General features: G+C 47.8%; 1 protein-coding gene across 1 annotated transcript in view; it reads right to left on the bottom strand.

Moving 5' to 3' along the window:
* Positions 1-15,308: 15,308 nt before the first annotated feature.
* EHD3 (EH domain containing 3) overlaps positions 15,309-19,211 on the bottom strand; it is a 29,161-nt gene continuing 25,258 nt past the window's right edge. The window contains exon 6 of the mRNA XM_086326143.1: positions 15,309-17,506. Coding sequence (XP_086182269.1) covers positions 16,979-17,506 — 528 coding nt within the window. The 3' untranslated portion in view covers positions 15,309-16,978. The remainder of the gene's footprint in view (positions 17,507-19,211) is intronic.

Raw genomic sequence — 19,211 nt, 5'->3', positions numbered from 1 at the left:
AGGCTAAGTAATAGGACTTGAAGTAGAAGGCTTACGTTGACTGAGGACACATGAATTTCACATGTTGTGATAGACCCTCTTTATGCCTCATTATATTCTCTAATTATGGGTATTATTTTCTTCATCTCCCAGATGAGGTAAGTAACTTACCCTAACCTGGTCTGAGTCACATAAGTAGTAAAGGGTGGAACCAGAGAATTGTTTTCAATAGACTGAGTTATCTGAGGGTCCAGGCCAGGTTGACTTTGCCCATCAAATGTGCCTGAAATACAGTAGGTTCAATTAAAAACAATAATTCTAGAATGCAAAAATTGTGTCTGGGAGTGGGGAGGTTGATTATCAGAGCTTTGCTGCAGCGTTACATGTCGAGCCCCCTTGTTCAGTTCCTGGAAGCTCTTTTGATTACTTCTAGTATACACAATGCCAGAGAGGACTGATCTCATTCGAATGTTGAAGGATTATTGATTTCTACCAAAGCCAGTGTTATGGGTTGAACTGTGTCCCCTACCCCCCAAATTCACAGGAAGTCCTAACGTCCAGGACCTCATAGTGTGACTGTACTTGGAGATATGGTTCAAGGAGGTAATTACCATTAAATGACATCATTAGGATGGGCCCTAATCCAATATGACCAATGTCCCTATAAAAAGAGACAATCAGGACATAGGCACACACTGAGGAATGACCATGTGAAGACACATGGAGAAGACAAGCGAAGGAGAGGAGCCTCAGAGGAAATGAACATGCCCTTGACCTTAGGCTTGCAGCCTCCAGGACTGTGAGGAGATACATTTCTGTTGGTTAGATCACACAGTCTGTAGCACTCTATTCTGGCAGCCCAAGCGGACTAAGACAGCTAGTCTCTCTGTGTGTCATTTTCGGTGGCCAATACAGCCTCATGTTGTCTCCTTGCATGTTCCTGATTGCACTTTGATTTGGGAATCTGCATCAGGACAAGGCCAGTGCTGGAAGTAGTCTGAAGCTCAGCTCAAGCTAAGGGTCACAGGCAGAAGATTTGTGCTTGAACTGGCCTTGTCCACAGACTCTCTTCTCCCGCTGTGGTCTAGACGATGTAATGCTTGCATCTGGAAGATCTAGGTCCTGGTTGCTGGGCTGTCACAAATAGGCTGGCTTTTCCTCTCTCTGAGCCGGTTTCTATCTGTATTTGTCAGGCTGGTGAAGGTTTTGTTTTTAACCAATTTTTAAATGGCCTCTGTTGAAAGTGGCATGTTTACCAGTTCACCATCGACCGGCACTCTGTCACTGTGCACCTGTATGCTTTACTGGCGTGCATTTGAGCTAAAACCTCTTCTGTCTCCAGCAGCCTCTGTGTATGTGATGCTGGGATAGTGGATCATGCAGCTGAGCCGGGGCTGGGCCCCAGATTAAGGAGGCTTCTCACAGCAAAGGCAGTTCCCTCTGCTGCGAGGCCTCCTCTGTGGCTTGTGTTTGCGTCTGCTGTCCGGCCAGCTTGTCTGTCTTCATGTCTCTTCAAATTCCACTCTGTGAACTTGGGACTCCCCCTCCAGTTTCATACTTGGTTAGCACTGACCAAGTTTTAGGTTCTCCCCAGGCCTGACCACATCAAAATCCCATACTCACCCATTCATTTATTCGTTCACTCAACAGTTAGTTATTGCTGGCTTTCCAAATGTCTTTCCAGCTCATTGTTACCTCTGGAGCTGCTAGCTTATTTACAGTGTAAATAGCTGGAACAAGAATTGGCAAACTGTTTTTGTTTATCCCTTCTAAGTGAATTGAGAGTCCCTTGGATTGCAAGGAGATCAAACCAGTCAGTCCTGAAGGAAATCAGTCCTCGATGTTCATTGGAAGGTCTGATGCTGAAGCTGAAACTCCAATACTTTGGCCACCTGATGCAAAGGACTGACTCATTGGAAAAGACCCTGATGCTGGAAAGGATTGAAGGCAGGAGGAGAAGGAGATGACAGAGGACGAGATGGTTGGATGGCAGCACTGATTCAATAGACATGAGTTTGAGTAGGCTCTGGGAGTTGGTGATGGACAGGGAAGCCTGGCGTGCTGCAGTCCATGGGGTCACAAAGAGTCAGACATGACTGAGCAACTGAACTGAACTGAAGTGAATTAGATTTCTAAGTTATAGGCATTATAGACCCATTTTACAGATGAAGAAATAGAGGCGTGGAGAGCTGAAATTCCTTACCCAGAGTCCCTTGGGTAATAGCAGAGCCAGAAGCTAGTCTAGTTCTGGTTTTTTCCAGGATACCTTGTTTGTGTCTAACTCCTGACAAATATAAAGGGGAGAGATTTGTCAGCCTTGGAGAATTTCCTAAATTCTAAGAAAAGATGCACTAATAAGGAATTGTGTGCCTAAATCCTGCTCCTGTGAAACCACTGTTAAAAGAATTGGACGCAGGTTGGGGGAGCTGGGGGGAGGTGAGAATGCAGCTGTGCAGGGATGTGGCCAGAAGGGAGTGAGAGAATGTCGGTGGAAGTTCTGGCAAGTTCACCCCTACCACATGGGACAGGTCTGAGATCTTGTTGCCCAGGTAGAACTTTGTAAAAATGTGGTCCAAAGCCGAGGCCGGGCCTGGGACCTCGGCTGTAAGGAGCTTTATATGTCAGGGGCCGAAGACTAACAGTGAAAGCTTGACCTTGAGTTGAAGAGCAGAAAGCTAAAAGGTCAGTGACCAAAAGGTTCAAGATAGCTGGAACAAGTTAACCGAGAGCTTCAATGGGGAATAGCAGAAGACACTAAGCCTTCAGCCCTGAGCCAGGCTAACTGAGAAACTGAGAATGTACCCAAGTGTTCTTTGTGTACCAAGATACTCCCAGTGGAATAAACATGGATGTAGAGAAAGCCTTCCTTTCCAGGTTAGTCTTTCTACCTCTCCCAGGATCCTGTAATTCTCTCTACTTCCCCATACTGATCCATTTGAATTTTGTAGGATAACCATCTCTTTCTGGTTTGCTTGGGACTTCGCTAGTTTTAATGCTGAAAGTCTCATATCCCAGGAAATTGTCAAGTTAAGGGCTAATCAGGATGGTAGGTCACCAAAGATTTCCCCCCCAACCATTGACTCCTTCCTAACCTGTGCACATGCATCCTCTTTGCGAAACAATTCAACTTCCTTTATATATATATATATTTAAACTTTTATTTTTTAATTTGTGGTTGCATGGGGTCTTCTTTGCTGTGCGAGGGCTTTCTCTAGCTGCTGCAAGCGGGGGCTATTCTTCACTGCAGTGTGCAGGCTTCTCGTTGCAGTGGCTTCTCTTGCTGTGGAGCACAGGCTCTAGGGCGCACGGGCTTCAGAAGTTGTGGTACATGGGCTTAGTTGACCTGCACATGTGGCTCAAACCCCTGTCCCCTGCTTTGGCAGGCAGATTCCTATCCATTGTACCACCAGGGAAGTCCTCTGCTTCCTTTTGAGCTCTTATTCCATTCTTCTTTGTTTATAGGTTGCTAAACCTCCCCAACACGTCCTTCATCTCCCTATGTCCCCAGCCCCTTCTGGGTGACTCCTGAACCTCCCCTATCAAACTTCACCAGTCTTTGTTTTTGGTAGCTTTTCTGTTGCATTTAGTGCCGCTGGGTTCTGAGATCCTGTCTTCTCCTCCCAGTTCTGAAGCTGCTGCTGCCCTGTCTCAGGTCTAGGGAACAACTGTACCCTCTGCTGCCTGGGATGTCCCTCCAGGTTCAGGTCTTGGTCCTGTGCTCTCACTGATCTGCAAGATGCCTGAAAGAGTTAGTTGATCTATTCGGCCAACTGAATAGGGATGGCATGGACCAGAGAGTCTGTGCTCCAGATAGAGAGGTACTCTCTTTAGTAGATTTTCATAAGAGCTGGTTACCCTTGGTTTGCATGTTTTTGGAGACAGCTGTCATCTGAAGTCCAACGTGGGAATGGGATATTTCTACCCAAAGGCACGAAAGTAAATCTGGATATGCCTTAGGCAAGAATTCAAGCATTTGAGGGAAACATCCCATCCTTGTCTTGGGAGAAGAATTCTTGTCCTTACTTTGGGGTGAGAAGGCTCTCTCCCCACCTGACCTTGTGCCCTTCTTCCTCTCAAGCAGGGAATCAAGTTCCTAGTCACCAGTCAGAACCTTGATGGGGACAGACAAGGACTAGCTTGTCAAGTCCTAAGAGCATTGTTAATGTGGGAAAGAATGCTGCTACATGATGAAAGGCTTTTCACTCATCAGAGACTTATTATTCTTTCCACTGCAATTAAGGTGTAGAATGGAGCAATACTGTGACAGTACAATGTCAGCAACTATGGATCAGGTGGGTCACGAGACATTTCAGACATGAACAAGGTCAGCAGCTCAACTAAGCTGTTTTAGTGACCAGTGTCACAAGTCCTGAAAGGACTTTGGAGAACAATTTGTCTATTCTTCTGGTCCCTACTGGAGATGTATGTAGATAATCTCAAATTTTCTATATTCTAAATGTTTCCCTAAGGAGTTTGAGCCCTTGGCTTCTTTCATGAAAAATATTCCTTCATTTCTTTAGAAAGCATTTTTTTGGGATATAAAAAGTAGACAAAGTTGTATCTCTCTTCTTGAAAATTCTCCGGTTAAAGAGGGGAAGAAAACAAGAATATACCTAAGAACAGCCACCCTTCCCATGGCTAATCCCAGCCCTGACACTTCATGGATATCAACCTGGGGCAAGTAACAGTCAAGTCTCATCTGAGTCCATGCAAGGCTGGAGGCTTCTCGGAGGGCAGCCCTCAAGGGATCCACTCACTGGGCCTCTGCCACTCTGTCCAGCTCCAAATACCAGCTTGTTGTCCCTGAGTAGTCCAGGCCGTTTGGGAGAAAGCAACAAGAATAGGAAATGCAAACCTGCTCATGGTAGCTTAGAGCTGCTTGACAGACAAAATAAAGACACTTGAGACCCTTAACAAATAGCTCTGACTTACATTATTAGGTGCTGAATTTGTGGGTGCATCAAGTGCAGGAAAGGGAGAGATGGTCAAGGACTTGTGACCAGGGCTGAAAAGAGAGGAAGGCAGTAACAAAGCAGGGTGGATATATTGCCGAGTTGCCTTCTATGGGAGGGTCTTGGCAGGTGGCACGGGGAGGAAAGGGTGCAGAGCCTTACATCTGAAGGATGTGGCTCAAAGAATAGCCTGCCCAGGTGATGGGCTGCAGAGTTGCTGGTAATGGCCTTGGTGGCTGGGTGAGCTGACTGGTTCGTAATAGGTTCACATTGTCCTGCATCTGCAAATGGCTCAGCTGGAAGCACTTTTCAGTAGTGCCTTTCCAAAACTGGAATTTCTTAAAAGAGACAGGATAGGAAGATTCTGTTTTGCAAAGTTGTTCTCAGGTACCCTTCAAAACTGTTGTATCACTGAAGAAACAGGACAAACACAAACATCAACACACATACATACACACACACAAAGACTCTCAGCTGCTGTCTTACACACACACACACACACACACACACACACACACAAATGCTGAAGCCCTGTAGACACAGTGATACTCCTAACATTTGGAAAAATTGTTGAATTAGGGCCAAAACCTACAATAACTGAAATAACTTTGTATGAAATCTTTTCGGGCAGAGGGAAGAAGTCAGGGGAAGAGCATTGGAAGGATTGCCTTACTCTTCATCCTCCTTACTCTTCATCCTTGTTTGATTAATACTCGCAGAGAGAGGGTGTGGGTTGAAATCGATCATATTCCCCACACCCCTCAATCTGCCTTTTTTATTTAAAAAAATGACTCTGGTTTGAGACATATGAATGATACATTTAGTTTTCAAGGGAAATTTTGCTTTTGTATTAAAAGAAAATGAAAGAGTGCATTTTTAGAAACTTATCTAGAGAGTTGCATTTCCTGAGCTGTAAGGAAAAAAAAAATTCTTTCCCTTCTCGTGACTTATCTCCTTTTCTCTGAACAATAAGTCATCTTGGGTCTTTTTTTTCCATGCCTGGATTAAATGAGACCAACACGGAGAGAAATGATGGGACATGATGGTTTCAAAACTTGGTCATGCTGGAAAGGCAGGCCCTGAATGGTAGAACTGAAATGGGAGGGGCTGAGAAGGAGGTATGAGAACCAGGGGACAAGTGCTCCCAAGATAAGCTGCAGCTTTGCAGACAGCTAATTAAATGAGCACCTATTTTCTTTTTTTAAAAACTTCTTATTTTGTATTGGAGTATAGCAGATTAACAATGTTATAATAGTTTTAGGTGCACAGCAAAGGGACTCAGCCATACATATACATGTATTCATTTTCCCCTAAACTTCCCTCCTGTCTAGGACTCCATATAACATTAAGCAGAGTTCCAAGTGTTTAAAGTAGTTCTTTGATGGTTATCCATTTAAAATATAGCAGTGTGTACATAAAATAAGCATCTATTTAAATCTTTCTTCTCTAGACCCTGGATCCCTCAACTCAAAACTCAACCCCTCTTAACACCTAGCAATCGTTGACTGTATTGTCTCAGTGAGATGGGAAGGGAGCCAGGTAACCCAGACCCCAGAGTTCATGCCAGGCAGCACTTCCTTCACTGTGACATACAGCTACTGAGGGCCATGTGGGCAGAGAGGGATCTGATTTCTTTCTTTCTTTTTCATTAACTGGCTTTATTTTTAGAGCAGTTTTAGGTTCATGGCAGAACTGAGCAGAAGATATAGAGAGTTTCCATACACCCCCTGGCCCCACATACACACAACCTCCCCAACTCTCAACACCCCCACCAGAGTGGTGTGCTTGCGACAATGTATGAACACACACTGACGCATCACATCACTCAAAGCCCACAGTTAACCTTAGGGCTCACTCTCGGTGTTGAATCTTCTATGGGTTCTGACAAGCATATTTTGCTCCCATATATCCCACAACCATATTTTGCTCCCACATTATCCCACAGATGCAGTTCTGGGTATATGTCGATTGGGCAAGTGTTATGAAAACGATATCGTGACTGTGAAAGATACCACATCCAGAAAGGTTTGGTCCAGACATGCGGGTGTTGGTGGATAGTTGTAGAGATCCAGAGCTCCATAGGTGCCTGTCTGAGGCTGGTTGGACACGATGATTTCCAAGGTCCCATTCAGCTCCAGGACCCGTGCTTCTGTGGCCTAGGCCAGACACAGCCAGGAACTGGCCTTATGAAGGCATGTCCTACAAGGGGTGCTGTCCTCTCTGACCAACATGGTCTTCACACAGCAATTCACTGGAGGTCACCCTGTTGCTTGAAAGTACCTGAAAAGTTTCCTTTTTTCTCAAGACTTTTCCAAGATGATAAAATGATTGAGACTATGGAATAAGATCAACATAATTCATTAAACTATTAACTATGTCTAGCTTATGCGTGTGTGCTAAGTTGCTTTGGTCGTGTCTGACTCTGTGTGGCCCTATGGACTGTGGCCTGCCAGGCTCCTCTGTCCATGGGATTCTCCAGGCAAGAACACTGGAGTGGGTTGCCATGCCCTCCTCCAGGGGAATCTTCCCAACCCAGGGATTGAAGCTACATCTCTCACATCTCCTGCATTGGCAGGCAGGTTCTTTACCACTAGCGCCACCTGGGAATGTTATTTATTTAAAAAACTACACATAATATATAGTGTGGCTCTGGTGATAAATTTGATGCCTCTTCACTGAAGCACTGGTGACATTTTAGTTTAGGAGGGATGTCCTACTGTCCCCCTTTCTGTGACCACAAAGCCATAGTAGATTGGTCACGGAAGGTACCTTGGGTCCTCCCATCAGTGTTCCAGGCAGCTGCTACTTGTCCATGGCCGCTGGGATGTGGAAACCAGCTCTGCAGATGCTGATCCCCATCAGATATTCTTTTGTTGCCCCAGTTCTTTTTCATCCACTGATCTTCTATTATACCCTGCAAGTCTGCAATTAAAAATTGCAATCTCATCCTTATCACTAGGGCTTTCACAGCTAATGTGGAAAAGTGTCTACGCAGTGGTTCTAGACTTCGGCTTAAGGACAGCATCTTCACCAATTCAGCTCCTAAGGAAGTGTCCTTCCCTCTAATGCTTCCTTTTGCAAAGTATGCTCTCTCCATCATCTATGAACCCCCATCTCTCTCTGAGCTGAAGCACATCCAAGAACAGGAGAGACGTGCTTTTAGTAAGAAAAGACAAAATTATAGATTGAGCGTGATTTGGAAAAAATAATTTCATTATACAAAGGAGAGTCCTATGGCCCTTCTCCTCATCACTAATAAACAACCCTTTGGCTGGAGCTGCCTGAGGTGTAACTCTGGAACCATTTCACCTTTTCCCCTGCATTCCATGGTGCCAGCTTCTCCCAGTAATTCACTGCGGTGTGCCAAGTAGCTTTGGTGCCACATGGCACTTATTTTCTGGGAAGGCTGACTCTTCTATTTGCATGGTCAACTCACTAGTCCCCATGAGACCAATCTCTGGTTGGATTTATCACTGAACCATTGACTGTTCAATTGTGCCAACCAGTATTTATCGAGCAACTTCTCTCTGCCAGATCCTTTCTTTTATTGCAGGTTGGCTTCCCTGGGAAGCATCCACCCCTGGGATGGAGTTTAGCATTGTTGTTATTGGTTAGTTGCTAAGTTGTGTCTGACTCTGCAACCCCATGGACTGTAGCTCGTCAGGCTTTTCTGTTCATGAGATTTCCCAGGCAAGAATACTGGAGTGGGTTGCCATTTCTTTCTCCAGGGGATCTTTCCGATGCGGGGATCAAACCCCCATCTCCTGCATTGGCAGGCGGATTCTCTACCACTGAGCCACCAGAGAAGCTCAAGTTTAGTATGCAGCAGGTTTATTGGAGGATGCTCTTGGAAAGGGGAAGGGAAAGATACAGGAGGAGGCTGAGGGAGGTGTTGGGCTGCAATGTAGTCACGAGGGGCGGGCTGAGCCCGTGTGGAGCTCTAAAGTGAGAGGGCCCTTCAGAACTGTTCCAGGTGGGGCCAGGCTCTTATAGCCCCTCACTGACCTTCACTGGTGCAGCTGTCCGTGGGAAGAGGGGGTGGCATCGTGGGAGGCAGATCACTGCCACCAAGGACAATTTCTGGAGATGTCTTGAAGTTAAGGGCTGGCATCTGGCAGCCCTGCAGCTGGGGACATAAGCACTTGAGACAATCCAGGTGACACAGCAAGGCAACCCCTGCCCTGTGCTTAGCTTAAGCCTTCCAGGCCCTGGGGAGGAGTTCATTACCTGGATGGTGAGAATCAACAAGGATGCAAATGACAGTCTTGTGAGGGGGCAGCTGCAGACAGAGATGCCCTAGGGATCTGCAGGTGGTGGGGCTGCTGGTGGAGGTAGAAGAGCCACTTGCTTGGGGGGAGTGTTTGAACTGGGTCTTAGAAAAGCCTGGCTTGCAGATTTTTGTTCTTATCCAGTCAAGACAGCTTGATTGAAATCCTTGGTGCATGAAGTGGGCTTGCTTGTACACAGACCATGAGACCTGGATTCCAAACCAGATGTTCGGTCAATCCCCAGGGCTGGGGAGTGACGTCTGACCAAGTGCAGCAGCTTGGAGTCAGTTTGCTTGTTTTCTCTTCATCTCAAGAAGTTCCAGGAAATGTCACTGCAGAGGTCAGGGCTGCTATTATCTCAGGCCTCACTTCCCGTGGCCCCTGGATGTGCCACGAGATCAAGAGGACAAGCTACATCTGCTCTGGGGCCTGGACAGTTACTCTTCTTGGGGCAAGAAGCACCCTCTGACTTCTTTGCAGTTATCTATTTTCATGCCATGGTCTGTTCCTGAGGGGACTTACTGAGGGAACTTTCTGGAATGAGGGGAATTACTGTGTGCTGTTGAGAAAGCTGTAGAGGCCTTTAGGAAGCAGATAAGATCCAGAGGGGAAGCCTCCATAGGAGCAGGTGCCTGCACGGTGGTGTGTCCCAATACCCACCCAACCCTGAATCTCCTGCCTTCTTTGCTGGATTGACAGGCCCTCTCCCACGGGGCCATGCTGCTAGATTCGTGCCTGCGACCAGAGTCACAGCCACAGCATCTGGCCCCATGGTCACAGTTGCAGACTGTTGGTTCCTCCAGTCAGCCAGTGGTCCCCATGGACCCAGCCCTGAGAGAGGGAATAGACATGGCTGTTGGGAGTGAGGGTGTGTGTGTATGTGCTGGAGAGGGCAGAATGCCCAGCTGGGAAGCAGTGGTCCTCTGGCAACCTGGATGGAGTGGAAAGGAGAGCAGGAGAAAAAGAAGAGAGGAAGTGGGCTGTGAAAAAGGAGCCCTGGACTAAAGTCAGATTTCACCAGCAGCATTATTACACCAGTATGTCTGAGATTCTCTCGAAGGTGCACCAAATCCTGTGCCCATCCCACAATGGGGTTGGGAAACAATGAGGGTCATCTCCTCTTTACTCTAACCTGGTGTTTCCTACCCTCTCAGCTCCTTGTCTCAAACCAACATCAAGAGATGCTATTTAAAAAAACACTGGCTGGCAGGAAAGGAGACTTCACCTTACCCAATGCTGTGATTCTGGGACTTTGTGAATGAGGATAAACATTTGACATTTGGGTGGTGTGTTCAATACCCTGGAGGATCTGCTCTGACCTCTCTGACCTATGACATCCATAGGTGGTCTGTGCTGGAGCCAGGCTGTCATGCTGCCCTTGCAGCCCACCAGTGAGTACACCTTGACTGTTCACAGCCCTCAGCAGATTGTGGTGGCCAGGAGTCCAGGCAGGGATGGACTACATTTATGCCAGTGGCAGGGGCCCCAGTGGTCTAGGGCCTATGGGTCCCTACAGGTAGTCTCCGGGCCCAGGGCACCTTTCAGGTATTCAAGCACTGCAAGCCTTGCGCTTCCCAGCTCCTCCACACCTCCTGTCCATTCTCCTTTCTCTCTCTGCCTTTTCAGGCTTGGTTGCTTTCCTTCCCCCTGTGCATAGGAGTCTCGCCTCTTCTGTGAGACATGAACTTGCCTCTTCCAGCACATAACAACAAAGCTTACATATACAATGTGCATGTTACTGCTGAACTTTCTTTGTGTTCTCATGATATCTCCAAATAATTAAAATGATGCCTACTTAGGGGGAAAATGAATGGGGGCACAGAGAGGCCACATGGTTAATTTTGATGCTGGACTTAGGTGGCCCCAGGCCCTGCACTTCCTGTGTCTTCTTTGGGTAGTGATGTGCGTACATGCTGACGTGCATGTACACTTGCCTAGGGAGGGGAAACTCTACCCATGAAAATTCTATGGGAGGAGCTAGAACTGCTATTTTTTTTCCAAACATTTCCTCATTTTATAGTCTTAAGTGTTCTGAGTGCATACATTCATACCCCCTAGATTCTTAGAAAGAGATTATTACTTTGAAAATTCCCCAGTCATTATTCTTTCTAGAAAGCCCTGTCATCTCCTCTCTTGCTCATTTATCCAGCAAGAACCACTTCAGTGTATCCTCCCAACACACACACACACACACACACACACACACACACACACACACACACACACACACACACACACACACACACACTGTGGTTCTTGGGTATGCTAGGTATGGAAGGACCGAAATTTCTAACCCTTTCAAGTTGGGTGACACACCCCACCCCTCCTCCAGGAAGCCTCCCCTGCTGCAGCCTGGTCCTCTTTGCACATCTCAGCGGTGCTCAGGTGCCCTAGTTAGGTGGCGTATGATCATGTACATTCCTGTCACTATTGCAGACCCCTGTTTCATCTGACGTCACAAGCAAGTCTTCTAGCTTCTTGAGCACAAAAAGGAAGCTGTAAAGTCAGGAAGCTTCTGTGTTAGCTGCTGGGTTCACCTCTGGCATGATCCACTTCAGCAAACTCTCCCTTGAGTATATCTGGTTGGCAGGACTTAAAATCACAAGGATGTGACTTGAAGGATGTGAACCTGGTTGCCAGGGAGTCTGGGAATTGTAGTTCTTCTCTTTCCAACCTGTGCACTCTCTGTCTAACTCAAGGCAGACAAACACTTGGTCAATCCTCAGTGTCTATATAATCACAGAAAGAAGACAGGTCCTAAGTATTTGCCTCCATTAGTGCAAAGTTCTTCAGCTTAAAAAGTGGCATTGAAGGACCGGGTCTGGAACATTACAGCAGATGCCTCAGGCACTAAGGACTTTGTGCCAATCACCTATGCCCTCAGCTTCAGGTGACCTTGGTTCTTGAGAAAGCAGAAGCTCAGTCTCCTAGAAGACTTACCTGTACACTTACTCAATGGACTGAACTATGGAAAGAACTTAGCAGGTATTTTGGCTGTGATAGTTTAGGTAATGCTGGAGGAGAAATAGCCCATGACTGTCAGTGGCTTAAAATTAAAATGATTGTTATAAACAGTGCTGTGATGAACACTGGGGTACACGTGTCTCTTTCCCTTCTGGTTTCCTCAGTGTGTATGCCCAGCAGTGGGATTGCTGGATCATAAGGCAGTTCTATTTCCAGTTTTTTAAGGAATCTCCACACTGTTCTCCATAGTGGCTGTACTAGTTTGCATTCCACCAACAGTGTAAGAGGGTTCCCTTTTCTCCACACCCTCTCCAGCATTTATTGCTTGTAGACTTTTGGATTGCAGCCATTCTGACTGGTGTGAAATGGTACCTCATAGTGGTTTTGATTTGCATTTCTCTGATAATGAGTGATGTTGAGCATCTTTTCATGTGTTTGTTAGCCATCGGAAGCAACCTAGATGTCCATCAGCAGATGAATGGATAAGAAAGCTGTGGTACATATACACAATGGAGCCGTTAAAAAGAATACATTTGAATCAGTTCTAATGAGGTGGATGAAACTGGAGCCTATTATATAGAGTGAAGTAAGCCAGAAAGAAAAACACCAATACAGTATACTAACGCATATATATGGAATTTAGAAAGATGGTAACGATAACCCTGTATACGAGACAGCAAAAGAGACACTGATATATAGAAAAGTCTTTTGGACTCTGTGGGAGAGGGAGAGTGGGATGATGCCATTTGGGAGAATGGCATTGAAATATGTATAATATCATGTATGAAATGAGTCGCCAGTCCAGATTCGATGCACAATACTGGATGCTTAGGGCTGGTGCACTGGGATGACCCAGAGGGATGGTATGGGGAGGGAGGAGGGAGGAGGGTTCAGGATGGGGAACACATGTATACCTGTGGCAGATTCATTTTGATATATGGCAAAACCAATACAATATTGTAAAGTTAAATAAAATAAAATTAAAAAATAATTAAAATGACTAGAGTTTGTATCTTGCTCGTGCCACCTGTCCAGTACAGATTGGTAAGGGATTTTAGAGAGACCCAGGGACCTGGGCTCACCAAGGCTCCCACATGCAATCCTGGCCAGGCAAGAGAAGCAGAATGTGGCAAACTGCATGCTTGTTTCTGCCCATAAGGGTCATGTTGCTAACCACCATAAGTTGGCAGCCAAAGCCTAACTTTAAAGGGGTGGAAAGTTCGGTCCTTCCTGTGCCTAGAGGACCCAAGAACCACAGTGTGGGGAACACTAATTACCTCCACAGGGAGGTGGGGAGAGCAGCGTCCTTACTTCCTCCCGTTTCCCTCATGGCTCCAAATAGGATTACTGACATTTCCTATTACCATTTTTTTGTCCCTCCAAGCACTGAAAATTTCAACTTGAAAGATACTGATAAAATTTTTACTTGAAATGGCCTGTGGGAAACCAGCACAGTCCCCAGGGGCAAAATTCTCATCATGCCTTTCCTCAGATACATCAGTTTTTCTGAGTCTGTCATGATTTTGTGGGCTGGGAATGCTATGTGTTTATTTTTGTAGAAAAACCCTGTCTTCCTTGGATTAGAGAGGGGAGACGATGGGCCCGAGAGGCAGACCCCAGGAGGTTTGCGGTTCAGCTCGAGCCCCACCCTCACCCCCAGCTTTCTCTGCCCGTCTCCCACCCTCCCCCACTACTGGAGGCCATTTTTGACTCTCATGAGCCCCCGCTTTGCCTGCCCACCCTCATCCAGCACCTGTCATAGTTCCTCATTGTATTATCGATGTTTATATAAATGTCTCACTTCCCCATCTAGGCTGTGAGCTCTTTGAGAGCTGGAACTTGATTTGATTTGATCCACCTAGAATTGTCCCCCCCTGCACAGATGGCATATATTCAGTATTTTTGAACAGCTCAATGGATGTCTGAATCTCATCTTGGGGTCTTTTCTGCAGGAGATTCTCAGTGTCTTCTGAACAGAAAAATGGATGGATAGAGGCATGGATGGATGGACAAATTAGAGAATAAGACTGAATCTGTACGGAGGCTAGTTAGCATCTCACGGGGAAAATAAGTCTGTTCCCCCAATGTGGCTCTGCTAATAAGCTAACATGTAAACAAACATCTGCTCCTGGAACAGAGGAGACCAATGGGAATGGGGTGATGCAGGGCAACCTCTCACCATTCTGCAAACTGAGGCCAGGCCCTGCTATGGCAGTAGTGTTCCCCGTACAAGACTGAGCGCTCAGGTGCCAGGGGCAGGTTTTCTGGGGACGGGGCATAGGGTGTGGCTCTTCCCATCTGAGCATTTCTGTGGTCCAGACTGAGTGTGGGGAACGGCAAGCCAGGCCGGTGGGGCCTCTAGGGCTTCCTGCCAGCAAGACTGCCATGACAAGGCTCTGCCCTCCACTTTAAATGTTCTCCAGGCTGAGGCAGGAGAGTTCCCCAAGCCCCCAGAGACTGTGAGAGGTCAGTAGGTCCAGGCAGCGGGGGAGAGGGACAGCCCCAGAGAAAGTGCTCCCCATCTGTCCCGTCATCTGTGAGGAGAAGGTTCAAACACCATTTCCTCTTTCTCAGGAGATGGGAGAAGTGTCAACACGGAATTCCCATGCCTCCCAGATCTCTCCGGGGTGGAGCCTTGAAGAAGGGAGGGCAGAGACACGGGGAAAGGAAGGGCAGGAAAGTGGCACGTGTGTGTGCAAAGGCGGGGTGAGGGGACCGACAGACAGCCCTCTCCATCTAAAAGAAGGACAGAAACCTCCCCTCACTCTGCTGTCCTTCCCATTCCTCTTCAGTTGAAATAAAGGATAGAGCTGAGAAATGGTCCTCTGAGGGCTTGGCACCTGAATTAGAGGAGGCTGGACCTCTGTGCCTTGGTTTTCCTTTGGTCTTCATTTCATGAGAAAGAGAAATGTGTGGATGCAGAAGGAAGCCCAGGATTTGGGGACCATCTTCCCTCCAGAGTGGCAGGGTGGTTCCACCAGGCAGCCTGGGTAGTCAGTGGGCCTGGAGAAGCACCAGGCCAACGGGACGCTACCTGTGGATGCTGGCTATGGGTGGCCCCGATCCTCTGCCAGAGATGCCCGAGTTAAGAACCAAACTCCTCTCCGTCAGCCTCCCACGTAATCATGCTCCATGGCCAAGCAGATACCAAAGGATAAATGTGCTGTATTAACATGAATACTAATGACAAATGCACTGCAGTAGTAAGCACATTGTAGATACATAGAATATTTTCTATATAGTCTGAACATAGATACAAAATAACTTATACTTGTTTTTGTTTTCCATCACAGTAGGAGCATAGCATACAAAGTGATTGGTTCAGTGGCCACAAAGCAAGCCAAGGGAGAGGCTGTAAGGGTGGCTGTAGGGCATCAGGAATGGTGGGGATTTGCCAGACACTGCAGAGTCGTGGGTCCTGCAGAGAACATGGCCTCAGACCTCTTGAACTGGCCTTCTCAACAGTTAGCAGGAGGTCCCACTTGAGAAGAGTTGGAGGCTGCATTTGAGCCGGGATGATTCAGGCTGCGGGGTGGGAGGCGGAGCAGAGTCAGAGGCAAACGGCACCCAACAGGCCAGCTCACATTCCTGCTGCTGCTGTTGGGCTTCTGTGAGGTTGGGAACATGGGGCGAATCGCCAGAAGGCACGGTTTGCTTCTGTGCTGTGACAGATGGCCAGACTGATGGCCCACCAAGTGCTGGCTGGCCCCTCTCCCTTGCCAGCCTTCTCTGGGAGCCCGTGAGGGGCCTGCGTGCTCAGCTAACTCTTTACAGTTTGTCATTAGCCAGAAACACAGGGATCCTGTCCATCATCACAGCAGAGGGCAGAGTCTGTGGCCCTAGCCCCATCACATGTGAGCTGTGTGACCCGGGAGGGTCACCCGAACTCTACTGAGTCTCAGGCTCAAATGGGAGGGGCTAACACAGACTTCCTTGGAGAGTGGTTAAGGACAACTTGGAATAAGGTATATGAAGCGCCTGATGCAGCTCCTGGCACTCAGAAGGGGTGGATAAATGTGCCAAGTACAAGCATCCACACAGAGGCCAGGTGCGAAAAACAGGGATCTCACAAAATCTGTGGAATAAAACCACCATTGACTGGCTACGAGAGCAACAGATAACAGGGCAGTTTCTTTGTTTTCTTTCCTGCCAAGTTTTTCCCTTCTCTCTCTGGTTCCGGGATTCTTTGAAAGGAAATGCAAGCAAGTTTAAAGCCAGGTCTGCCGAGGCAGTCAGAGCCTCAGCATGGGAAAGAAGAGGGCTCATGGTTGTGGCTACGTCTCTTCAAGTCTGGGGTCTGGTTCCCTGAGGACACTTCCCCCTTCACTCCCCTCCCTGCGGAAGCCCCCTCCCCTCCCATCTCTTGGCCCCAGAGCAGATTTCATGTTAGCAAGTCAAAGAGGTGGGGATAAAGCATAGAAAAAAGTGGATTGTCTATTAAGTGAAAAGCCTTTTCCGTCTGCTCTGGGTCTGGGGAATCTGGAGGTGGGTGGGCCATCTGTGGCCGAGTGAACGGCCTCCACAGGAGAAGGTGGGTCTCTGGGCAGTGGGACCAGGGAGGGAAAGAGGGATGGAGACTGAGGCATGATTCCTGGGACTCTGGGTGCTTCTGTGTTTCAGCCAATTCTGAGCACTTGGAGATGTATCCTGGAAACCTGGGGATCCTTGTTCCCTCTTAATCTGCAGTGCCAGTCTCAACATCTGTGTGTGTGTGTGTGTGTGTGTGTGTGAGTGTGTGTGTGTGTGTGTGTGTGTGTGTGATTGCCTCTCCCATCTCCTCTAACACCTGCCTGCTCTGGACCTCCCCGCCTCCCATCACTCGGTGGCCTTCCTTTTGGAGGGGGGTACAAGGTGGGCGGGCAGCTCGTTGGGCAGCTCATGCCCCTCCAGCTTGACCTTGATGAGGTGGTTGGCCAGTGCGAACTCCTCATCATCCAGCATGCCATCCTTGTCGATGTCGGCAAGCTTCCAGATCTTGCCCAGCACGCTATTGGGCAGCTTGGAGCGCACCATCTCCTTCTTGGCATTGGCGCCCGTGATCTTGCCATCCACCGGTGACAGGGTGTAGAAGATCTCATCATACATGGGCTTGTCCCTGGCCACCACCCACTCGGCATCATCTATACCCTCCCCGGCCCCCTCCCCATAGCCGTGCCCGAAGGGGCCATGGAGGGTGCCCTCGAATGCTCCACCCTTCACTATCTGGGCGGGCCGCTGGGTCTCCTCCTGGCGCACCAGCACCATGAGCTGGGCAATGTCATGAGCCAGCATGTCATCCACCACCTCCAGCAGCTTGCTTTTCAGGGGCTGGAATTTGCTAAAGTCCTGGGCTTGTAGTTGGTCCTGGGAAGAGAGAGAGAAAAAAGGTGAGGACAGAAGACAGTGGGCCCAGAAAAGATACGAGAGAAAGAGACAAAAGATATATTGACTTTTGGTGGATTTTTCAGGAGAGAGGCTAATTGCAGGGGTTGGAGAAGAAGGATTTAACAACTGGTTTGATCTGTTTGGGGCTTTCCTGATAGCTCAGTTGGTAAAGAATCTGCCTGCAATGCAGGAGACCCCAGTTTGATTCTTGGGTTGGGAGGATCTGCTGGAGAAGGGATAGGCTACCCACTCCAGTATTCTTGGGCTTCCCTGGTGGCTCAGTTGGTAAAGAATCTGGCGGCAATTGAAGACCTGAGTTCGATCCCTGGGTTGGGAAGATCCCCTGGAGAAGGGAAAGGCTACCAACTCCAGTATTCTGGCCTGGAGAATTCCATGGACTGTATAGTCCATGGGGTTGCAAAGAGTTGGACACGACTGAGCGACTTTCACTTTCACTTCATTTTGATCTGTTTGGATTCCTTTAGTGTTCTAGGAAGCAAATACAGTCAGGCCTCCATATCTGAGGGCTCAGCTTTTGTGGATACTACATCATTTTATATTATAATGAACTTGAGCATCCATGGATTTTGGTATCTGTGGAGGGTCCTGGAACCAATCCCAGGTGCATTCCAAGGGACAACAGTCATTAAATTTCTCAGTTCCTTTTGGCTATTGATTGAACAGTGAGTGGCTCTTGAATGCACCACCCCTCTGAGACTGAGTCATGTGGGTCTGTACTTCAATAAGGGTTACACTTGAAAACACACTCCACTACATGAGCTCATTCTTTTCCTTGTGACCTTCTGAGAGTGGGAAATCACATTCTATCACCATTCAGGAAGGAAAAAGGGAGGTACAGGCAATGAGAAATAAATCACAGTAGAAGCCAAAGGTCATTCCCAAGCCAGTGGTTCTTAATCAGGATGCTTGAGGGATTTTTCAATGATCAGCTTCTCCCTGAGGGTTCTGACTCAGGAGGCAGGAGCAGGTTGGCAGCTTTAATAAAAGCTCCCCTCCTTGTCTTCCCATGACCACCACACTCCATGGTAAAAGAAATGTGTTCTGCTTTGCATGTCTTTGCCATTTTTAAAGGTCCCAGGTCTCAAATATCCCCAAATTCTCCTTGGCCGCTATAATGACAAGATGAGAGCTTCTGGCTTCCACCCTGGCTCTGGCCACAGCAATCTCGGGATACTGGGAGGAGGTCAGTTTACAGGGGACAGTCTCAGGACAAGCACACTACAGAAAAATTTAGAAAACACTCATGGCTATATTTCAAGACCAAGTGTGAGCCTGGGCATCCTTACCTCCATTCCAGGGTGGGGCTGGGAGCGATGTGGAGGGTGGAGCAGACAAGCCCTTTCTCCTGCCCTTGGGCACAACCTCCCTGGTCCCTGCCTCTCCCAGCCTGTCCATGTCGAGGTGTGTTTTGTGGGCTCCCAACTAGGGGTCCCAGTGTCTTCCACAATGAGTACTCCCATCAGCCCACACACATGTCCCCACAGTACAGTTCTTTATGTACTGAACCAGCATCCTTAACAGAACCTGACATCAGGTGGGCAAACAAGCGAGAAGGTGAAACCATCTGTGTTGCAAAAGAATTCCTCACGTTAAAAAGTCATATGATCCCTTTCAAATGTCATCTTCCCCAAAGTTTGCTTACAGATCATTAAATTCTTAACAG

The sequence above is a fragment of the Bos grunniens genome, chromosome 11 (assembly GCF_055505025.1).
Source record: "Bos grunniens cultivar Pamir isolate PY7600 chromosome 11, Bosgru_T2T1.0, whole genome shotgun sequence".
NCBI lineage: Eukaryota > Metazoa > Chordata > Mammalia > Artiodactyla > Bovidae > Bos > Bos grunniens.
This window is presented reverse-complemented; position numbering and strand designations above follow the sequence as displayed.